The 22,138-nt window shown below is 56.3% G+C and overlaps 1 protein-coding gene across 2 annotated transcripts; it reads left to right on the forward strand.

Annotated features, from left to right (window-relative positions):
- The first annotated feature begins 24 nt into the window (after positions 1–24).
- CTXN1 (cortexin 1) lies at positions 25–22,065 on the forward strand. Of its 2 annotated transcripts, none has more exons than XM_088147419.1 (3): positions 25–165; positions 16,122–16,224; positions 18,980–22,065. In XM_088147419.1, exon 3 carries the CDS (start codon positions 19,161–19,163, stop codon positions 19,413–19,415), a length of 255 nt encoding a protein of 84 aa, XP_088003545.1. In that variant the 5' UTR covers positions 25–165; positions 16,122–16,224; positions 18,980–19,160; the 3' UTR covers positions 19,416–22,065. The 2 variants fall into 2 exon arrangements, with proteins under 2 accessions (XP_088003545.1, XP_088003546.1); XM_088147420.1 differs by lacking the exon at positions 25–165 and adding an exon at positions 254–603.
- Positions 22,066–22,138: the final 73 nt, after the last annotated feature.

A 22,138-nucleotide genomic window follows, 5' to 3' on the forward strand; every position in this document is an offset into this window, starting at 1 on the left:
GGCGGCGGCGGCGGCGGCCTCTCCTCTCCTGTGCAGGCGGCGGAGCGCGAACGAGCGAGCCCGCCGGGGCCTCTGGAAGAGGGCGGCGGCGGCGGCGGCGGCGGCGGCGGGGCTGCGCGCAACAGCTGGACGCCGAGCGGCGCTGCCCGGCCGCGCCCTGGAGAGGTGAAGGGGCGCCGGGGCGGCTGCGGCAGGGGCGAGCCCACCCAACCAGCCACCCGGCAGCCAGCCAGCCGCGGACGGGATGGGGCGGGGCGGCTCCGGGGCTGCGGGGCACCTCCCGGGAACGGGCAGGCGCGCGGGGCGGCGCGGTGCCCGGGCGCGGCGGGCGGCGGCCGGGGTTCGTGGCGGCGGCGGCGGCGGCGGCGAGCGAACGGCGCCGCGGTTGAACGCGGGGCTTCTCGGACGCGTCCCCCGGCGCCCCACGAGGCAGCTTCGGGACCGGACCGCGGGCTGGGCTGCGCTGGGCTGGGCGCGGCGCCCTCGGGGGTCCGAGCCTCCTTCCCCGCCCGGCCTCCGCGGTCCTCCTCGCTCCACCCGACTCTCGCCCCCGGTGCTCGGGACAACAAGTCCCAGTGTCCGCAGCCGGCACAGCCATTGGAGGTGACGATGAGATTTTCCCGTTTGCTCTTCGGTGCCTTCTGCGTCTGGAATTCAGGGCTGGGGGGAAAATGCAGGTGTTTCGGGCGGAGCAAGAAAGCGGGGAGGAAGGGCAGAAATTGGGTCGGTGGGTTTCAAGGCGCTGAGCTCCCTGTTCTCTAGAAGTCCTGCCCAGACCCTCCACCCTCCCTTTCTTCACAGGGGCTAGAAACCTGGCTTTCAAAACAATACTTGATGTCAGTGGGTCCTTGGGAAACTGTTGCACTGACTTTCTTTTTCCAATGGTTTGATTCTGCAAAATGAAAGGTTGGCTCAGGATCCTGGGGTAGTTCAAGTTTTGTCTGAACCTTGAAAGGCAGCTCTAAGCTGGCTTATCTGGGGGAAACCTGGTGGCAGTGGCTGGAGGTCTCTGGCCACGTATAAGTGTAAAGTTGCTTGGTAGGTAACAAGGCGGTATGGCATCAACAACATAGATTGGCATTTTGTAAACCAGAGTAAGGTAAGACATGGAGGGTCTTTGCCCTTCGGCGCCGTCAGCTCCTGATCTTTACCGAGTCATGCCTAGTGACGCCACCATTCCCTTCTCAGTTCTGCTCAAACTTTGTACCCTCCTGGCTTTATTTTCTGCCCACAAACTGTTTTTATTCGAGGATGACTTTAAAATCAAAGGGGAACCTTTTGCAACTTCAATTTGTGGCCGACAGATCCTTTGCCAGATTGCAAATAGGCAGCTAAACAGATTGAATTCCCCCCTGGAAATGCCAGCAGGGCCTGAGATGTGCCGGAGAGAGATGAGGGTTTAAGATTTTGCTTAATGCGGAGCCTGGCTGAATTTGATTACCTGCCCTTTGCGGCTCTCAGACGGTGGGGATGTTTTGCAAATCGGAAGCTGGATTGCCCAAAGTCGGGTGGAGGTGTCTGCAGCCAGTGACCACGAATATTTCATCTGGCAAGTGCCCTGAGCAGCAAACCACTGGGTGAAAAGAAGAGGAGAGTGCTTGGAGCGTGGGTAACATAGTTCCCTCCCTGAGGTTAGCTTCTCCTAGGAATTGCTGCAAAATCCGCTTTTGCATAGCAGCGATTCATTTCTGGTGGAAGCGGAGTAGCTTCTGAGTTTACACACAGCACAGTTTTCCTGTGCCAGAGAGGAGGGCCCTGGATTTAAAAATGAAAGTGCACTGGCCTCTTGTTTTTAAACCTTTCAAATCATTTTGGGATAGGTACTTATGTATTTGACCTTCCGTAATGCTAACGGCCAAGTCCCTCTGTGGTTTACGGTAGCAGCATCAAACCAGAGTTAAAAGCCTTTGGGCAAGTTTTCGTCGTCCCTCACCTGTGGGTTGTGAAGTAGCAACTTACCTTACTGGAACTTGCACCAGGAAGAAAAGGTTTCCTTGCTGGGCATTTCTGCAAAGCGTAGAACGGGGATAGGCTCCGAATCCAGTTAAAGCCCACTCGCCTCCAAATCTTGATCCAGAACAGGCCCTCTCGTCCCCACCCTCTCGATACAGTTTGGAAAGCAAGTCATGCCATTGCTTAATTGTGCCAGCGGATCGTGCCGAAGCCGGCTGCAGATGTAGGCCTGCTTTCAGGGGAGTAAGGGCAGCGCCCTGCAGTGCTTCAGGTCTGGTCCACTCGCATTAGTTCATGGTTTGTTTAGCCGTGGTTTGCCAAATAAGCTACCAGATAGAGGTGCCCCGAAAACACGGCTGGCTGGCTGGCTGGTTTGGGGTTTCGTGTGTTGGCTCGGGTGGAACTGTAGGATGGCAGAGGGCAAACAACGGAGACCTCGGAGGCCGAAGCTGTCCAGTCCTCAGGACGTGATGCTCGTTGAACTCCGTAGGTCCTACTCCTGAGTAGACTAGCCTAGAATTCCTCGAGGGGCAGATTTCACACCAGGACTACGCAGAGGGGGAGGCCAAAAGTCCGGCTTTGTACAGGAGGGAGAAGCGAGGGCCGAAGGAGCATCGTTCTCGCGCGGATGTGCTTCGGATGGCAAACACCATCTTGGGAAGGAGCTGGCTGACCCATGAGCCAGCGTGGGGGCAGCTTGGGGGCGGGGGCTTCAACTCCACCCTTCGGGGGGGTGCAGGAGGCATTTAGTGCTTGGAAAGAGGCCTGTTTTCTTTTATTTGGGGAGGGTTAAGTGTGTGAAGAGCAGGAGGGGCCCTCCTAGCCCTCCTAAACACCCCAAATCTTGGAAAATGGCCATTCCCGTTGTTAAAATTCCCACTCTCTTTTTGTAATATATTTTAATTCATATTTATTCTATTTTGACTAATATTTATTCTTATTGTAAACTGCCCTGCAGGGAGATGGGCGGTGACAAATTCGAAATGTAAGTAAGTAAGTAAGTAAATAAATGGCTGAAAATGGAATTGGCCTGAAAAGCAAGGATTTCACACCCAAGGGCAGCTATTTTGCGACGTGATCCTCAATGTGGCAGGCAGTTTCCTACCCCCGACTGAGTCCCGGACTCTGCCCAGCACCGCTGGCAGGGGACCCTCCACCCTTTGCTTTCCTATTTCCTGCAAAAGAGGGGCTGCCAGCCAGCCCAGCTCCCCCTGAGATGGGCAGTTCCACCGTCAAACAGCGTATAACAGGGGACTCTTTATTTATTTAATTTGATTTATTTTCAAAGGTATACATGCCGCCCACCTTACCATACAATACGTTTTGTCCTCTAGTTAGCAAAGACCGGCTTCTCCGCCAGGCTCATCCCCACTTTGCCATCGTATTTTTTCCGACCGGAGCCGTGCAGCTGGAGAGCAACTCTGCTGTGTCCGTGGTGGGCCCAGATCTGGGGACAAATTTTAGACAGCTCTAATGTTCTCGGCCTTTTCAGTTTGCCTCTCCGGACACGTTCTCTGGACCGTCCTGCCTTCTGGCTCGTGCTCAGTGGTTTGCGCCCTTTTTGAAGCGCGGTGCTCCAAACCGGATCCTTTTCGTACGTGCTGCTCTAAATCAGGTCTAGGATCATGATCATACCACCATCACCATCTGCAGGTGCTTTGCTCTTCTAAGGAGGAGTCGGGTCACACCTTTTCCGACTCACACATTTTATTCAAAGGCAGAAGCTTTCGTGAGCCGCAGCAGCTGCGGCTCACGAAAGCTTCTGCCTTTGAATAAAATGTGTGAGTCGGAAAACGTGTGATCCGACTCCTCCTGATTTTTTGCCACCATAGACTAATACAGCTCCTCCGTCAATGCTCTTCCAAGGCTGTCACCGTCCTGCAATTAGCAAATTACAAGTGCACCCACCCTTCTCATCACCTGGGACATTTCTTCCAGATAGGGCCTGCTTTAAGCCACCCCCCAAAACTTTTTTTTTAATTTCTTTTGCAGCCCCTGTCAACCCCCATGCTTGAAAATCGGCAGGGTGGTTCCGTACCATTCTGTAGTGTAGCCTCCGTCCTAAGATCGTCTTCTGAGGGTTTGAAAAGCAGACAGAAGAAACAAACTCTGGGGCCCTAGCAGCTCTTGTTCCACCTAACTGCCCCCCCCCCCGGTCAGTCGGTAGTTGTGCTTCCAAAGACAGCAGGCCAGAAGCCGGGATGGCCCCACCAGTGATGCGGTGATAGGTCAGCAGTTGCGCTCCAGGGGTGAAGGCCCCTGCCCTCCGTTTAGTCCTCAGCCCCCTCGTCAAAACTCCCAAATGGGAAAAGCAGTGAAAATGGGGGCAGGGGGGGCTGCACTGGAAATGCTGACAGGTCGCCTGGCCCTTTGCAGAAAGGGCTCTGCTGTCCTCCCAGCTTGCGTGCATCAGGTTTCAGGGTTTTGCAGCAGCCAGGCAAGAAGAGGGTGTACGATTACAGCACTGTTTCAGTGGCGCGGCGACGGTTCTGAAAGATGCGCTCGGCCTGAAGTGCTGCTGTTTTTGTTTTTGTTTTCCTCCTTGCCGTCAAGCTCAATCACAGTTGGGGATAAGTTTCCTGCATTTCTTCCACCCGGTTCCTCTCAGAAATCCTCCTTGTCTGGAAACAGGCGTGACTTCCTTTCTAGACCAGTGTGGACGTTTGTGGAAGGGACACGTCTCGTTCCCAGCTCGTGAGTCTCCAGCGAGAGCGACTGTCCGCGGGGTCTGTTCCGCGGAGAAGACAGAGGTGCTGCGATACCTGTCTTGGGAAGGAGAAACAACCAGGAGATCAGAACGAGGCGGTTCCGTGATCTAGCTAGTTTCACTGGAAACGAGGAGGGCCAGAATGGGAATTGGACAGGGTAGGTCAGCAGGGAAAGAAGTCGAAGGTTGGGATGGGGTTGGAGGCTGGATCGGGGAAGGCTTTGCCTCGCTGGACGGGTTTTTGGGACGCCAACCCACACCGCTGCAGGCAGGATTGCTTTGTGGGGTGGTGGGATCCTCTGTCGAGGCACTGTCCGGTCTCCCACTTATTGCAGAGATAAAACTAAACTGAGGCAGGTCTTTTAGCAAGGAGGTCCCCTTCAGATCCAGAGCTCCTGATCCGCGGTGATGGAATGGCGGTTTGGCTCAGAGAAGGCTGAGCCGTTACAGAAAAGAAATTTGAGCCCTGGGAAAGGAGAACGTGTGAGAAAGAAGCTCAAGCAACCTTGCCTTGATTATATTAGGTATAAGTCGAAGTAGAGAGCAGCTTGGAGGGGTTCTCAAGGTTCTCTCCCAGCAAGGCATTGAAACCCTTCCCGAGACTTCCGGTCACTTCCTCTTTCGTGACCTTGCTTACCTCAAAGGGCTGACGCCACGTGGTGGGCAAGTGACATTATGTGTCATGACGCCCCACAGGGGACACAAATTATGTAAAGCATATGCACAGCGAAGTGCACAGCATCAAATGCATCATTTGCACAACGACACGCATGTCGTTGCTGTGGCTTCCACCAGATTCTGGCACTCCTCCACGTTCCTTCCTTCCTGGAAGGTTTTTTGGAATCTTGCCTGATGAAACCTCCTTGGATTCTCAGAAATGCGCAGTGGTCTTTTGCGAACCTTCTGCTCGCCTAGTAAACGTCCGACCTTGGTGTGGATTTTGCTCGCACTTCTCGGCAGACCTGGCCGGGGGAAATTCTGGGGTCATCATCATTGTCAACGCGGAGGCTTCTGATCCACACACGAGTCGTGAGTTGTATAATCCGGTTCAGAATCACAGGCGGATACTGAGATTCAGTGCAGCCCTTGGCCCCCCAGAGAATGACATCCAAGAAGACGCCAGTTTTATGAACCAGGAAGGAATCCCACGGCATTTTTGAGAACGGATGCAGCCCTAGGCATCCGGGAGAAACCACAAGGAGGTTACACACGTTTTGATGTCATCGTGCAAATGACGCCTTTGCATCATTTGTGTGATGACATCATGACGTGCGTGATGTCAGTTTTCCCGCTATGGTTACGGCGACAGCTTTGCCATCATGACCTAGCTGGGAGAAGCTCCCTGTCTCTGCAGCTTTCGGTGAGTAGTTTGTTTCGAGGCGCTGTGGATGTGAGTCACCCACCCAGGATGGAAGCTGCGGGGGGTAGGATCTTAATTCCTAGCTAAAGCCTGTAATTAAACCCGAACCCGCTGCTTTCGGCGCCTTTCTTTTTCTGCAAGAATAAAATTTCTCCCTGCTTGAGTGTCACAAATTAGGAAGGTATTTAATTGCCCCGTCAAAACAAATCCGAATAAATAAACAGGGCCAAAAACACTCCTCCCTTGGAGGGGTTTATTAAAGAAAAGAGAGTCGTGATTTATGGCCGGTCTTCCAGGGGGGCGGGTGGGAACAACGGAGTTTCAAAAGGGAGGTGGCAGCCTTGAGGACGGCTTATTGGTGCCTCTGCTTTTCATGCGCCAAGGTTTTTCAAGATGTGCATAAGAGGTAGGTGCCCGAATGCATGGCGTCTTGGCTGGGGAGAAGAATCTCTAACTGGAGACTGGGAAGGTCTGAGAATATAGTTGGTGGCCCCAGAACGCCAGCTGAGCGTTGAAGGGAAACGGGGGAGACCCTCGGGGAAGAGGGCGTGGCCGGCTGGGTCCAGTGCGTGTTCCTGCAACTCTTAGTAAGGAGAGTGGCCGAAGCAGATGACGTTCCTTCTGCATAGGTAGACTCTGAGCAGATTTCCCAGTCCTCTGAATCTCTTCCCTCCCACCCAACCGGAGCCCCGGCACGGCCTTCCAGCGGACCTGTCTTCTCCCGTTCAGAGGTGGCTCCGCGCTTTGAGATCTGGTGAAGACCTTCACCCAGCTTTCATCAGATTGTTCCTCAATCCCTGCCCTCCCCTTCCCGGAGCAAACGTAGCAGCGATGGATGAGGAGGCCTCCTGGTCTTTGCTGGATTGCTAAGTGGTGAAAGGAGGAATAACATGCAACTTTCTCAGCGAGCAAATTCGGAAGGATCTTCAAGGATCAGTCCTGGGACTGGTGCTTTTGAACCATTCAAAAATGATCCTAGTTTTGGGGTAAGGAGCAAGTTAGCGGAATTCCCAGATTGCGGTGAAACCTTTTGGGGTGGTAGAGGTGATTTGTGAAAAGCTCCAGAAGTCAATGGAAAGTGGCCGGTGTGGGGGAAAATGCCTGGCCTCGCTGGCAGATGGAGGGGGCCCGAGCTGTGGGTAGCTAAGCAGGAGAAAGAGCCAAGGGTCATCTGGAGAGGTCGGGGAAGATGTCGCCTCCGTTGTTGTGATAAGGCAGGTGGCATTTCGTAGGGTGGCAAATAGAATGATCGTCCACATCTGGACTATTGTGGACGGGCCTGGTTGCCCCCAGGGCAAAAGAATGAAACATCTGGGAAAATGCAGAAGAGGGTAGCCAGAAAGATCCCAGGACTCAGACAGTGTCCCTGTGAAGAGAGGCTCGTCCTTTTGGGACCCTTTAGTTTGGAGAAAAGGTGGCCGAGTGGAGATGTGATGTGGAGGAGTGTAGAGTCACGCCTGGCCGGGAAAACGTGGGCAGCGCTTTTGAGGGCCGGAGTGGAGCTGATTGGAAGGCGGTTTCCAACAGGTAGAAGGGGGCGCTTCTTCCTGCGCACGCAATTAACCTGTGGAATGCATGGCCACCAGATGTGGCAACGGCCACTAACTTGGATGGCCTTCAGAGGGGATGGGAGATACTCAGGGAGAACAGCTCCTTCGAGGGTTCTTCGTCTTGAAGACGTGTCACCTCCACGTTGGGGCGGCCTGTCTTCAGATGCCAGTTGAGCAGTGGCGAGAGGGGGCTGCCCCTCTCTCTGAGCACCCGGCCAGCCCCTCGGAGGGGAAACGACGCCGGGCTCCGAGCGGCCTGACCCAGCAGCCTCTTCCTCTGTGCTGGGAGTGGCTTCCTTTGCTTTGGCACCTCAGTGCCCATCGCCCCCAACATGCAGTGACTTTGCAGATTCCTGTGGGAGATGCGCCCCCCATCACATGACACCCAGTTCCTCTGCAAAAATGCCCCTCCATCTTTCCAGGGTTCCTTGTCAGTTTTGACAGCAGGAGCCTCCGGGGTTGATCCCAACAGATTCTCCAGGGAAGGTGGTGAACGATCGGATGTCCAAAAGCTGACAGTGCCAGCTGGTCAGCTGAGACCCTGGACTGCGGAGGGCGGTCAATGGCACCCCTGCCTCCCTTCTCTGTCCCTACCAACCTGCCGCTCAGGGCTGGCTTTTTCTGAAATTCTGGAGAGTTTCCTTTGGATTGTGGCATCTTTATTTCCGTGAATTAAACTGCAGAGGGGCGGGGGGCTTCGGTAACAATTTTAGTCTGTTTCCCACCTAAATGTGGCTGAACACCGGGGCTCTCATTGCTCCGTGGCATTAGATTTCAGCAGAGTAGCTGGAGAGAACTTGCAGGACCAACAAGAAGGGGTTTGGGGCAGCAAAGAAAGCTGATGGTGGTCTGTAGGTTGCCCATCCCTTCCTGAAGGAAAGAAAAAAATTCTTTTCTAAATCAGCCTTGATTTCAGAACCATGAGGACTGGAGTCTTACTCTGTTTTGAAGCGAACGGCTGTAGCTTGCTGGCAGAACACGGTTTTTGCATGGGGAGGCTTCCTGTTTGAAGACTGACAGGGTCTAAAATTAAAAGAAAATGGAAAATGCGCCAAGTAACACTAAGCATTATTTTAAACAACGTACAGTGGTGCCAAGGGGGGATACGGCTTCCCCCGGGGCAGAGCCGAATGGGGCAGGGAGAGAAATCTGCTAGACGTGTCAATTCTGCTAAGATCTGTCTTTAAAAAAAACAAGGGGACGGGCATTTTTTTGGTGGACGGCTTTCCCCGAGGGAGGCACTTCGCTTTTCGTAAAGTACGGCCTTTGTGCCCCGGGGCAGAGCGGAGCGCTGCAGCCACCCACTGGGAGTCTTTACAGCCCTCCTCTCTGTCTCAGAAGCACAGGCCGACTCGGGCGGCTTATAAATGCAGACCACATAAGATCCTCCGATGGCGAGCGGGCGTCTGTGCCCAGCGCAGGCCAGGTGACCTTCCCGCTCGTGATGTTCTCGGGCTGAATAGCAATGAGTTCCCTCGGCTTGTCATCCCATCCCCGGGGTTTCTGCAGCTCCCGGGTGTCTGGCCTGGGAGGGGGGCCTGGGAGGGAAGGAGGCCAGCGGGGGTGGGGCCACCCACTTTGCCCCCCCCACCAGCCCCCCCCCTGCAATAGTTCTCCCTCAGGGAACGCACCCCTCGGCAGGAAAATAGTTCCGGCCCCATGCTATGCACCTAGTGGTGGAGCTGGAAGGGATCATGAAGGTCATCAAGTCCAGCCCCTTGCCCAGGGCAGGGTCCAGCTGAAAGCATCCCCACCATCCACCACCCTCTGGGCCACTGGCTGAAGAGCGGGTGCTCTTGGGAAGATTTTCCTGCCATTCGGTCTTCCTCTGACTTAAACCCATGCTTCTGTGTCCTTCTCCCGGAGCAAGATGGAGCCGGGGGGATCTCACAGACGGCTTTTGGCCCCCTCCCATCTCTTTTTTTCCAAGGAATCAGGAGTCACAACAGAAGAGAATCTCTGGTGCTCTGGGCGGTCCGCTTGGTGCTCTCTGAGCTGGGTGGTTTGTTTGCAGATGTTTCATTACCCCAACTAGGGAGCATCATCAGTGGGAGGGAGTGTGGGGTTTGATCCCCATTTATGTAAAGTAGCTCACCCTGCCAGTGTTGGGGGGGTGCGGTTTTCTCCTTGCTGGTTCCTTGATTGGGGTATTTTTTTCTGCTTGACTGCTTGTCTGGTGTTAATCCCCGCTTATCTGGGTGTTGGTAACAAAAAGACCTGAACACTTCAGCCAACACTCAGATAAGCGGGGATTAACACCAGACAAACAGTCAAGCAGAAAAAAAATACCCCAATCAAGGAACCAGCAAGGAGAAGACCACTCCCCTACCAACACTGACAGGGTGAGCTACTGTAAATAAACGGGGAGCAAACCCCACACTCCCTCGCACTGATGACGTTACCTAGCTGGGTAATGAAACATCTGCAGGCAAACCATCAGGCTTAGAGAGCACCAAGGACGCCACAATCAAGAGTCACTCCCCAAAGCTGCCCTTGAATAAAATTTGTGAGACAGAAAAGGGGCCGCCAGACTCCAAACCAACATGGCTTTTTCCCTACAATGTCTACAGCCAGAAGTACTTTTGCCCAAGGCTCCTTCTGTCTCCCCCAGTCAGGTGTCTTTTCCTTCTCCTGTGTGTTGGACTTGCTCTTTGCTGTTGCCCCCTTGGCTGGGGTCTTTGGTTGCATCTCTGGCGCTTCACTTCTGCCACGCAGCCTGCGGGCATCTCTGCAGGAGGGAGGGCCTTCCAACTCCATAACGGGCAGAGCTGCTCTGCAAAAATGGCTGCTCCGTGCAGGGCAACCACACGTGAAATACGCCAGCCTTCTAAGGGCCAAATGCAGAGAGGATTTTACGTCCCCCTTTTCACATGGGAGTGGGGTGACTGAGTCTTGAGCTGGCTGCAGACGTGCCTGGGATTAAAAAGAATGAGCCAAGCATGTGGCCCTTTGGAAGAAAGAAAACCTCTTTTGCACTCTTCTTGTACACTTGTATAGGAGTGTATTTATTTGCATACTGGTCTTTATGATACCACAAGACTGTTTTATTTTTTGCTCTTCTAGACGGTGTCCGGCAAAGTCTTTTGCTGTGCAAAGAGTTGGGAATTTTATTTCCTTAGTGAAGCAAGGGCCAAATCAGAAGCTGACCTCGGCTGATCTTGGAAAGCTAAGCAGGGTCAGAGCTGGTTAGTCTTTGGATGGGAGACCACAAGGAATTCCCGGGACTCTAGGGTTGGAAGCGAAAGGGGACCCGGTCCAAGGCTGTTGCCAAAATCCTCCGGGGAGGAGTTGAACTCAGCGGATCAACAGGACTTTTGAGTTGCTTGGGAGAGTTCAATCTGTGACAATTGGGGGATAAGGTTGATTAGGAATCCAAACGGTGTAGTGATCGTCTGGGTTCTTGGTTGGTGTCTACAAATCGATCTGGTTTTTGCCCAGACTGGCTTGGAGGGGCTTCAGAGGGTGGCCCCTCCTCCTTCCTCCCAGCCATCCTTCCCACCCTTCAGCTCACCCGCTGCCCCCCCCCGCCCCCCCCCGTCCTGGGCAAGACTTGAGTGCCCGGAGAAGCTCCTGCTTGGTCCCTCAGGGTGCTGGGACTTCGTGTGTGCCGCTCGGGGCTGCCGAATTCGTGACCCTCTCTCGCCAGCGCTCCCCCCCCCGCAAAGATGACTTCTCTTTTTTTCCACTTCCACCTTTGTGCTGTACTTGATGCTGTCTCCATGGGAACCGTCTGGGGGTGTCTGCTGCTGCAAGGATGCTCCGGGTGCGGGGAACCAAGGCGCTTCTCCGGCGAAGGGCTCGCGGCGGCTGGCGTGGCTGAGGGGCAGGCGGGGGCACTGCCTCGCCCCAGGCCCAGCAGGTATTGGCAGAGTCTGCCCCCCCCCGTCCCAGGAGCAGGGCGGGAGAACGCGAGCTGGGGGTGCGTGTCGGGTGGGGGGGAGTTTCGATGGGGTGGGTGAAGCTGCCAAGTTCGAGCCTTCGCCGCTCCTCCTTTCTCCTGGCCATTTCTGAGTCGGCTGGCAGTTTTCTGTAGGGTTTAGTGAACGCTGCCTGGAAATTCACACCCCCTTTCATGCGCATTTCTCATCATACGCACATGTTTGTGTGCTCGATTCCCAGACGTGTCTGGCTGGAAAGCCGTTTGCCCGCCGGTTGCGCCTTTCTCTGGCAGCTTTTTCGCCACAAGGGTCGTCTTGACAGTGATTTTGGGCGAGTTTTGAGTTGCGGCACAGCGATTGGGAAGGCAAGGATGTTGGCGCAAAGTGTGTGCCCGGTCGGATATCGGTTTCAGAAGCACACCCAGGCGAATTCACAGCCCATAATTGCTGTGGATGAAGGGAATGTCGGGGGAGGGAGATCGGCCTTCTCCAACCAGGGTTTTGAGACGTGCTGGACTACAACTCCCATCACCCTCAGCTCTCCGGAGATGATGGTGGCTGCAGTCCAGACCTCGCTAATTGTGAGCGCGTTGCAGGAAAGACACGGGATTCAAGAACGAATCTCCGTCAAACTCTGGAGGAGGAGGCGGTTTGCCACCTCTCTGCGTGAGTCACCGCTCTGCTGCATTCTGACCCCACTGCTGCGAAGATGACTTGTTCTGCTCCTGGAGGAAGAGGCAGGCGGATGGTTTGTCCCTGAAGGAGGATTTCTGTTATGTCACTGTATGAGTTGCTGCACTGGGCTCACTCCGCCCAGCCAGCGGCTCCTCCAGAAAGACCGGGAGAGCTTTTTACGCCTCTGACACATCCTTGCACTGCTGAGGATTGCAGCCCTCCAGGGGCCTCAGGCAGAAATCCATCTGGTGCAGTAACTGTGCCCGACTTCTGGGCCAGTGCGGAAGGATGCTTCTGCCTTTTAATGAAACGGGCGAGTCAGAAAACGCTCCTCCTGATGTTTCCTGGAAGGAAGGCTGTTAAATTCACTGGGTCTTTTTCTCCTTTCGCTGTTCTTGAGATGGTAGAAAACCTTTATTTTCTGCGGAAGCCGGGGCTGTTGAAATTCCACAACTGAAAAAACAGTGTTTCTGTGTAACAATTATATCAGAGGAAGCAACAAACTTGCCAGTAATTGGCAGCCTATCAACATCTAAATGGCTTCCATTTTTCTGTTCTCCGAAATCCCTGCAAGCCGTCAGAAGTGGGGCCATCCGGAGAGGTCCCTAAGCAGGCAAATCATTGAAAGGAGGGGTAATGAGGTCATCACACGCCTGATGTCCCTTGCTGGATACCTGTGGATTGTGGGGCATTTTCCTCGGGCCCCCCGGCTCTTCGTGGCCCCTTCGAGAGCCGAGACGGGCCTCCCAGCCAGCGCCCTGGCTGCAGCCGAGACTCTTCTGAGCTGTTTCTTGGTCAAAGTGCTCCTTTGCCTTTCCACCAAACAGTGTGCTTTGGATCCGTGAGTCGGGATCCCTTGTGATCGTGGATCTCTGTGTGTGTGTTTTAGACACCCCACTGCACAATTGCACGTGCTTCTTTGGCTGAAAGATGGAGTGCCAAAGCGATGCCTGTTGTGTGAATGGCACCTTCTGGGGAGCAATTTGCGGCTAGGGAAGCTGTTCCCCCCCTTGGGAAGTTTCTGCGTGGAAGATGGTGCACGGGGCTTCTGGGTGCGCCGTTGAAAGGTGAGACGGGCAGGAGAGGGACTGTGGGTGACAGCTGGCCCCTTGGGCAGGGCAAGGAAGCGCAAGGATTTCAGGTGGGGGCTGGACGGCCATCTGTCGGGGAGGCTCCACCGCTGGGTTCCTGCCTTGGGCGCTCAAGGAGGCTGGACTCTGCTGTGGCTCGGCCAAGGTCCGTTGAAGGCCGCTGGATATGACCCTCCAGCTGGAAGGGAGGCACGGTGACTTGCAGGGGCAATTTCCGGCTGTGGACCAGGGTGGGGGTGTGGGGTGGCCTCGGCCACCATGTGCGGCTTGGCTTACTGGCGTGACACCCTAGCACAGTGTTTCTCAACCTTGGCAACTTTAAGATGTGGGGACTTCAACTCCCAGAATCCCCCAGCCAGCAACACTACCCTAGCAGATATTCAGAGGGTCTTGGTAGGAACCCAGCGTGGCGTTGGCCCTTGGCGTGGAGAGAAATGCAGGCCCCAGAAAGCCCCTGCAGCTGAGGCCGGCTCCCTTCCTTGAAAGAAAACGACCCGAAGTTTCCAAGGGAAGCCCTTTGGTCCCTCTCGTCCCACCTTGCGGGCGGCCAGCTGCTCGGGCCATCGGCGGGCATGGCTGCCCGTTGCTGGAACCAGGGTGCTCAGTTCGATCAATATCCCGAGCCAGTCCTTGGCCTTTGGGGGATTATGTCGGTAGAATTTGCTTGGATCAAGACGCACCCCCCTCCCGACTCACCACCTTTGTGGCATGGTTGCGGGGCTTCGACACAGCCCTGGTTGGACTGAGGCAGGGTCCTGGCAAAAGCGGCTGCTGCGGCTTCCCTCCTGTCCCTTTGCCTCCATTCAGACGTGCATCCAAGTGTTCCTTCTCGGGGTCATTCTTCTGGTTCCGCGTAACCCTGGTTCAGCCTCACCAGGGATCAGCATCGCGCACTTCCTGCCAGCCAGATTTTGGGGGAAGGAGAGAAAGCCTCTGTCGTGTTTTTTTCTCGGCTTCGAAATGCAGGAGAAGAAGGGCTGTGTCACCCACCAAGTGCCAAATAAAGATTTGGGGGAGGAAGGGGGGCAGGTGGGAATGAAAAGCCTGCGGGTTTCCGTACTAAATTATTTTCCTCAGTTGAGTTTGGCTGTTGCGCAGCTAATTCTGCCCATCGCTAGAAATGATGCAACCTTTTTCTTGCTTCTCTTCAAAATGGGTTTGGCGAGGGCAAAAGCAGGCAGCTTTTCCCAACAAACCATTCCACTTCTGGAAGCAGAGAATGCCCCTTTCTCACGCAGCAGGTGTGACGCGAGGCATTCGGGGTCTTGCTTGCCCTCCTGGAAGCGAGGTTTTCTGATTGGGTACCACGCTCCCTCTCCCTCTCTCAGGGCAAGGGGCAGCTTGAGGAAAGCACTCTGCATATGCTCGGGGCACTCTTGACTTGCTTGCCGTCTTTCTCGGCAGACCCCGCTGGGGAAAAAGTGTCGAGCAAGAATGCAAGAGGAGCGCCCATGCTAAAGCCACAGGAGGCCAAGGCCTGGCACGCTGCCCCAGGTTTCTGTCCTGCAGCCCAGTGTTGTCCCCAACATCTGGAACCTCTGCCCTGTGCTGCCCCCAGGTGGGGAGTGTCTGAAGCCCCTCAGTTCCTTTTGCTGGTTCTTGCCCGTTGGCGGGAATTGAAACGCAGCTGGATCATCTCAGAAAGGCTGCGTTGGCAGCGTCTCTGATGCCAGGTCCTTGAGGCAGAGCCTGAGGAAGGGCCCGCTGGTGGCATCTTCGAAGTTCATCCTCCGACACCTTTGCTGGGTTGAAGAGCCCAAGGGAGAACGGGGGGGAGGGGAGGGGCAGGCGTCCCACTGTTAGCAGAGATGTGGATCCAGGGTCAGCTACCAGTCGCGGAGGGCATCTGGCTGGGGTCCTTGAGAAGCAGTGCCACACAAAGAGAGTCCCTGCCCTGGTCCAGCTGCACTCTAAGGTGATCCTCGCTTACTGATGACTCGTTCAGCGACCATTTGAACTTACGACAGCGCTGAATGAGGGGACTTACAGCCATCGTGGTGTCCCGCGATTACCATCTGCGACCTTCCCAGGCGGCTTCCGACAAGCCAAGTTGATGGGGAAGCTGGCAGGAGGTCACAAATGGCAACTACGTGAGGTCCTCACTTAACAATGGCAACCGGAAGTGCTGGACTTTCTGTCACTAAGCGGGGCAGTCATGTGACATCATGCTTTACGACCATGTCACTAAGCGACAGTTGCTGGTCCCCATTGCCGTCATTAAACGAGGACTCCCTGTACCTTCCCACTGCTGGCATTTCTTTCGCTGGCCGCAATTGAGAGGAACGCTTCGGGGATTGCAGTCGTGCCATTAGAGCACCCGCGGCCAGTCCCTTAAGGAAGCCATCGTAAAAAGCCATCCAAATTAAAAGTTGGCTGGTCTCCCAGCTCTTGGGATAGGGAGGGTGTGGGCGGAGCCCGGCTGGGGACGGTTCTTGTTGGGGGGGTTGTCCAGACGCCGGGATTTTCTCGCTGCTTTCCTTGCATGGTTCTCCTTTCAATGTGGGCCACCCAGGGTCATTTTGGAGCCGGGCAGCCTCTCCGTCACATTCCGAAACGAATCCCCCAGAGCAGGACCCCCGGCAGTTCCTTCCCCCCGGATGTGGGGGTGGCTGCCAACGTGGGGGGCTTGAAGGGGGAGGGGCGGACCAGTCCATCTGGGCCTCCTGGGCTTCAAGAGTCGGTATCCCCACCTGGCTGGGGGCGTTCGCAGGGGCAGGGCTCCATCCCCGTCTCGGGAGCCCCCAAAGGGCATCTGGTTGGCGTATGAGCAGCAAAGTGCCGGACTCGCCTGGAGGGCCCCGGGGGGGGGCGTCACCAAGCATCAGAGCCAGGAGTTTGCACACCTGGGGGGGGACTCCAGCCAAGGCAGGCGTGCGTCATCCAGGCCTTCCTCTCTCTCTCCCGCAGCTGCAGCCTGATGCGGAGAACCCACAAGACGGGCAGCTGCGTGACGCGGGTCTCTTCTCCCCCGGCTCTGGAGATGCAGGTGCCCTCCGAGGGCAGGCAGGAGGTAGGCAGCCAAGCTTTGCTCTTATGCGCCCCCCGGCCTGGACCCGCAGCTGGGCGGAAGGGGCATCCCCTCTGAGCAGTGCCCGAGAGAAACGGGGTGCCCGCTAAGACATTTGCCCCAGCTGGCGATGCCTGGTGGATCCCCTCTTCTCTAGCGCTGGGGGCAGCCCCGCTGTGGGGCTGCATAAAAGGGAGCCAAACGTGGGGCAGAGCTGTTGCTGGGGGGCTCGGCCCTTTTTAAGCAGGGCCTGCCGTCCCACCAGGCTCCGCCCACCTGCCCTGACTCTACCCCCTGAGCCCCTGGAGATCAGGTGGCCCCGCCTTCGGAAGGCGGAGTCGAGTCATAAGGGAGGGGCGGGAACTGAAGCCGCAGACCAGTTTGCGTGTGGCCTGGATGGTTACCGGAGTCCTCTGGAGCCTCGAAGCGTCCGGGGTCCGGGAGCGCCTTTTCCCACTTGCAAATCTTACGAAAGGGGCACCGCTTTGGGGAGTGGCTCCTCCTGATCTCAGCCTGGCATCGTTGGGCAGCCCTGGACTCAGTTCCAGAAGGGCCCCCCAAGCATGAACTTAAAATCAGTGCCCTTTCAGGAACTGGGGGGGCGCTGTGCTCCTCCCGGTTCTCCCCCTGCCCAGCACCCGGTCCCGGGACTGCCCGACCAACCTCCAGCCGGCTGGATCCCTGTGGGGCGGGGCGGGAAGGTGCTGCCTCACTGGCGCCGTGGGGTGCAGAGGCCGCAGTTTCCCCAGAGTTATGAAAGGGGGGCTCTGCTGCTCCGCTCCCCACCCCTTGGCGCCGGCCACGAAAGGGAGGCTGGCAAGCAGACGGTTTTGCGGCTTGGACCCCCCCAGACACCTGCTGCCCTCCCTGGACCTCGAGGCTGAGTTGGGGGGGTTCACCTGCGCGACTCTGCCCTCGTGAAAGCAGGAGGGCCCCCAACCCACATCCACGTTTCTTGAGGCAGCCCCATTTGAGGTCCCGGTGTGGGGTCCTCCCCCGCTTACCCTGCGCCAAAGGCCCAGGGAAGGAGATCCACGCAGCGCCAGCGGGCGCTCCCTTGGTGGGTGTGGGGGCGAGCCAAGTGCCGGGCCCCTGGGCAGGACCTGCGGCAGCCGGAGCTGGGCTAGCTAAGAAAGCCTGGGGGGATTTCAGTGTCCCCCCACCCCCCGTTCAGTAAAGAGGAGGAAAATCAAATAGTTGTTAAGCAACTAGTATGTAAGTCTCTGTTGATCTGGCAGCATGAAATGGGATGGATGGAGGGAGGGAGGGTGCGAAGCAAGCACCACAAATCTCTCTCTGGGTTAGTCAGAAGTAAAGTTTATTGGAAGCGTTTGCAAAGGCCGGTGGGCTTCGGTGCCAATAAGAAGCCACGCCCACATACACACTCCGGCCTCATTATATACCTTCCCGATCGCAAGTCCCTCCCCTTTTCCCCATTGGCTAAGGCACTCTGGGTGTACAGTCTTTCCGGCCGCTCTAGGATTTCTCCCTGGTCCCTCCCACCTCATCTATGGTAATTGCTCAAGGTTTCAGCTATTTGCATTATACAGTGGTACCTCGGGATACGAACTTAATCCGTTCCGTGACTCTGGGCGTATCCCGAGTTGGTCGTAACCCGAAGGAAATTTCCCCATAGGGTTCAATGTAAATCCAGTTAATCCGTTCCGCCCTCCGAATTTGGTCGCACCTCGAGGCAAATTTCCCCATAAGGTTCAATGTAAATACGGTTAATCCGTTCTGGCGTCCGCGGACCACACGTCGGGGCGGAAAAATGGCCGCGGACCACGTGTCAGGGCGGAAAAATGACCGTACCCCAAGGCGGAGTTCGCACATCGAGGTAAATTTTTGCGGCCGGAGCTGGTCGTAACCCGAAAGGTTCGTTAGTAGAGGCGTTCGTATCCCAAGGTACCACTGTACTGATAAAGATTGCTCCAAATTAATTGGTATTTACATTGTCCCACACAAGGAGACAACTTCCTCTCCATCTGCCACTATTTGATAACCATAACACTTAACACTACTTCCTTATCTCTCACACAGCTGCACTCTTAGCATGCTCAAGCTACTATTTCTTTGTCAATAATAACATATTTTATCCATCTCTCACAGAAGGAAGGAAGGAAGGAAGGAAGGAAGGAAGGAAGGAAGGAAGGAAGGAAGGAAGGAAGGAAGGAAGGAAGGAGATGGATAGATGATAGATAAATAGATAGATGATGGATGGATGGGTGGATGGATGGATGATAGATAGATATAGATATGGAGGTATGGATAGATAGACAGGTAGAAATGGATGGATAGATGATAGATGATAGGTAGGTAGATAGATGAAAGAAATGGATGGATGGACAGATAGAAAGAAATGGGTGGGTAGATAGATATGGATGGTTGGATGGATGGATGGATGGATGGATGGACAGAAAGAAGTAGATACGGATGGATAGATAGAGATGATAGAAATGGATGGATGGATGGATGGATGGATGGATGGATAGATAGATAGATAGATAGATAGATAGATAGATAGATAGATAGATAGATAGATAGCTGATAGGCAGGCAGGCAGGCAGGGGATGGTGGGTGGACGGAGGGGTAAACAGGAAGGCCCAGGGCCCCCCTCCTTTCTGTGGGACCGGAGCACTGCTGCGGGCTACTCCGGCCAAGGGCAGCGGGGCCTTCCTTTCCTGCAGAGTCCTCCTGCCCAGGGGCTGCTGCTCCCAAGAGCCAGAGCGAGGGCGCTGTCCGTCTGCTTCCTTTCCAGGCGCCCGAGGCACGTGGCCGTGGCCCTGTTGCCCCTCCCCTGCTGCCCGCCGTGGCCTAGCCCTTCTGGCCGTGGGAGGCCTTCTGGGGGAAGCGGCCCCCGCCCCGCGCTGGAAGATGGGGGCTGTGTGACCGGCCGGGCTCCGCCGCCCCCCCCGCGGTGGGCTTGCTGCGCCGCCGTGATGGACGACGCCTCGACCCTGGATTATGAACTGCTCTCGCCAGGACGGGCGGAGCCCGGCCCCGGGGCCCTCGGCATGGACGCCGAGCAGAAGACCGTCTTCGCCTTCGTCATCTTCCTGCTGATCTTCCTGGTGATGCTGATGGTGCGCTGCTTCCGCATCCTGCTGGACCCCTACAGCCGCATGCCAGCCTCCTCCTGGACTGACCACAAGGAGGGGCTGGAGCGCGGCCAGTTCGACTATGCCCTTGTCTAGCCGGGCCCCAGGGCCGGGGGCCCGGCGGGGAGCTGCGGCGGAGGAAGGGGCTCTGGGGCCCGCATGGGGCGGCCCCCAGTGCTTGTGTGGGCCCGCTGCCTCTCTGTGTTTCTGTGTGAGGTGTCTGTCTGTGGGGGCAGGGGCAGGCCCCCCTTGCTGTGGCTTCTTGGTGTTTCCCTGTGCTGTAGAGAAAGGGGGCAGTCGAGCGAGGAGGGCCTTCCGGGGGGGCCCGTGTGTAACCCTTGCAGAATCCAGGCGTTAGCTGGGCTCCTCTCTTGCTCCCTGCCCTCCACCCCCAAACCTGGGGGCCAAAGTTGCGCACAAGTTGTGTGCAAGTGTTGCATGCTTGGAGCACGCCTAATTCCCTGCCCTAGGCTGGCTCGAAAAACAGAAGTTTGCCACTCAGTGGCCGGACTTCACCTCATCCTGAATTCACGCCGGGGCCTTAACAGTCACGCGGCCCCTTAACCTTCCCTCTCTTGCCCGCTGGCCTACCTTGCGGGGCAGCTGGAAACTTTCCTGACCAAACGCCCGTAAGGCAATCGGATGCCTGTCTTAGAACGCCCTTCCCAACCTGGGCCCTCCTGACACCTTGGACCACGCGCCCTATGACTCCCAGCCAGCATGACGGGGGATTAGGGGGTGCTGTACTCTTGGAGGGGGATGTTGTGGAGGGCCCAGGACGGTGCAGGCGGTGTGTATTTGTTTACTGCCCAACGCTAAAAACACCTTTTTCTCTGCAAGCGAAAAGCTCCTTTCAGCTTTAAAGTGTGGGAACTCTGTGTCTGTCGGTGTTTGGCGTGTGTGTGTGCGTGTGTCTGTCTATGTATGTGACGACTAAGTGTGATCTCTTGAGAGTATCTGTGGCATTCCGGCAACAACTGAGCTGTGATTGTCCAGCGCTGATGGGCGCTCCGTCCTCCCGTGCCCCGAAACCCTCCACGGATAATGCTGATTAATCGTAACGTTGATGAGAACGAGCGTTATTAACGAGGCTCGCTTTCCGGGCCCAAACGCGGGGATCGTAAGGCGGCTGTTGCAGCTTCCCCCGAGGGGGCTCTGGGTTTGGCGCTGGGGTGGGCGGAGCGAAAGATCGAAGCCGGGGGGCAGAGGGGGGGAATGGTGAGTTAGGAGGGATGGACCAGAGTCACCCCTCTTGGCCTGGGCTTCCGGGGTGGAGCTGGGGGATCATTCTCCCTCCTGGCTTGGGTCATTCCAGCCCCTGCCCCACAGATAATACTCTGGCTGGGCATTCTGGGTCTTTACATCTGGGCCAACGCAGGGCGCAGGGCGCAGGGCGCAGGGCAAGAGCAGGGCGGGGGTGCAGATGAGCCAGCCAGCCCCTCCCCTCCCCTCCCCTCCCCTCCATTGGGCTTCTCCTGGGGAGGGCAGGCTGAGCTGGGCTTGGGGGGCAAAGGAGGAGAAGGGCCCTGGGCCCTGTTGGGAAATTCAGAGGTCACTGAGGAGCCCCAGATCATAAATTTTGTGGGGGGCAGGAAGGGCAAACTGTTATTCAAACGCTACGTGGTGCCGTGTTTTTAGAAGCGCATCGAGGGGGGAAGAGCGTTTAATCCTTTCTTGCCGCAATACTCTTCGCCTGCCCCCCCCCAGAAGCAGCTTTTCGGATAGGGTACTTTCCCTGGGAACCCCCCAGAGGTCGTGGTGGTGATGCACGGACCTTGGTTAGCTTTTGGGTGGCTTTGGGGGCTGTGGGCGTGGATGCACCAGGTCAGCCCAGAGCAAGGCCTTGCTCCGAGAAGTGGGTTAAAGGAGTTGTGTGAATGCAGGGAGTGGAAAGGGGGTTAGCGATGCCATGGGGATTCAGGGAGCCTTGGCAGTTGGGGGGGCATCTGGGCACCGCAGTTCCACCCAAAGGATGCTCCTGGGAAGCTGAAGAAGGAACAAGCAAGAGGCCCCCTGTTCTTTGTACAGGGAAAAAAAAAAAAGTGGTAGAGTGCCTCTGAACATGCAGGTTCTCCTTATGGCTCATGGGGGGTGTCTGGAGCACATTTGCCACCATAAGAGCCCCCTGTGATGGGGTTCAGGAGGGGGGCAAACCAAACCAAGGCCTCTTTCCAAAGATGAGTCAGGGGCCCCAAAGCTTCTGGGCCCCTAACATTTGAAGCTCTGCAAGACCCACCAGGCCTTGAAACCTTGGGGAGCTACTACCCAGATGTGTTGGACCACGTGCCTGAGGAGGATGGGAGTTGTAGTCCAGCTCATCTAGAGGCCAGACGCAGTATAAAATATCTTCGGAAGGCCCCTTGTTTGCAGCCACAGGGACTGGGAACTTAATGCCAGAATTGGGATCCCGCAGTCCTGCTACAGCTCGGGGCCTGCAGAAGGTCCCCAGTGAAGCCACCTTGGAGATCTGCTTGGGAGACGAAGAAGCAGGGTGCGGAGTGGCGGGCAGGGCGCCCTGGCACCCTGGTCCGTTCTGGTTGGAGGAGGAGAGGAAATCTGTCACGGCTGCAGCTTGTGGCAGGGAGTTCCATGGGCGCCAGAGAAGGCTTTGGAAACAAGCTGAAACCAGTCCGTCTGTGGGAGAGGCTGGGCTGAGCCCCCCCCGCTCAGGACGGGGTCTCATTTGTGTCATCCTGTCTGTAAGAGCTCCCTCCCCTTCTTTGGTCCCCAAATAAAGCTGTCTTTGGTTGCTAAGTTTGGTCTTTGTCTGCCCAGAAACGCACCATCTTGGATGCCAGTCAGTCCTCCCGGTCGCTCTT

The sequence above is a fragment of the Python bivittatus genome, unplaced genomic scaffold (genome assembly GCF_059951505.1).
Source record: "Python bivittatus isolate LINGU-HERP-01145 unplaced genomic scaffold, Pbiv_v1 ctg000500_np1212, whole genome shotgun sequence".
Lineage (NCBI taxonomy): Eukaryota > Metazoa > Chordata > Lepidosauria > Squamata > Pythonidae > Python > Python bivittatus.

Coding starts and splice junctions, on each gene's coding strand:
- CTXN1 (XM_088147419.1), top strand. CDS start 19,161: ATGGACGACGCCTCGACCCTGGATTATGAACTGCTCTCGCCAGGACGG.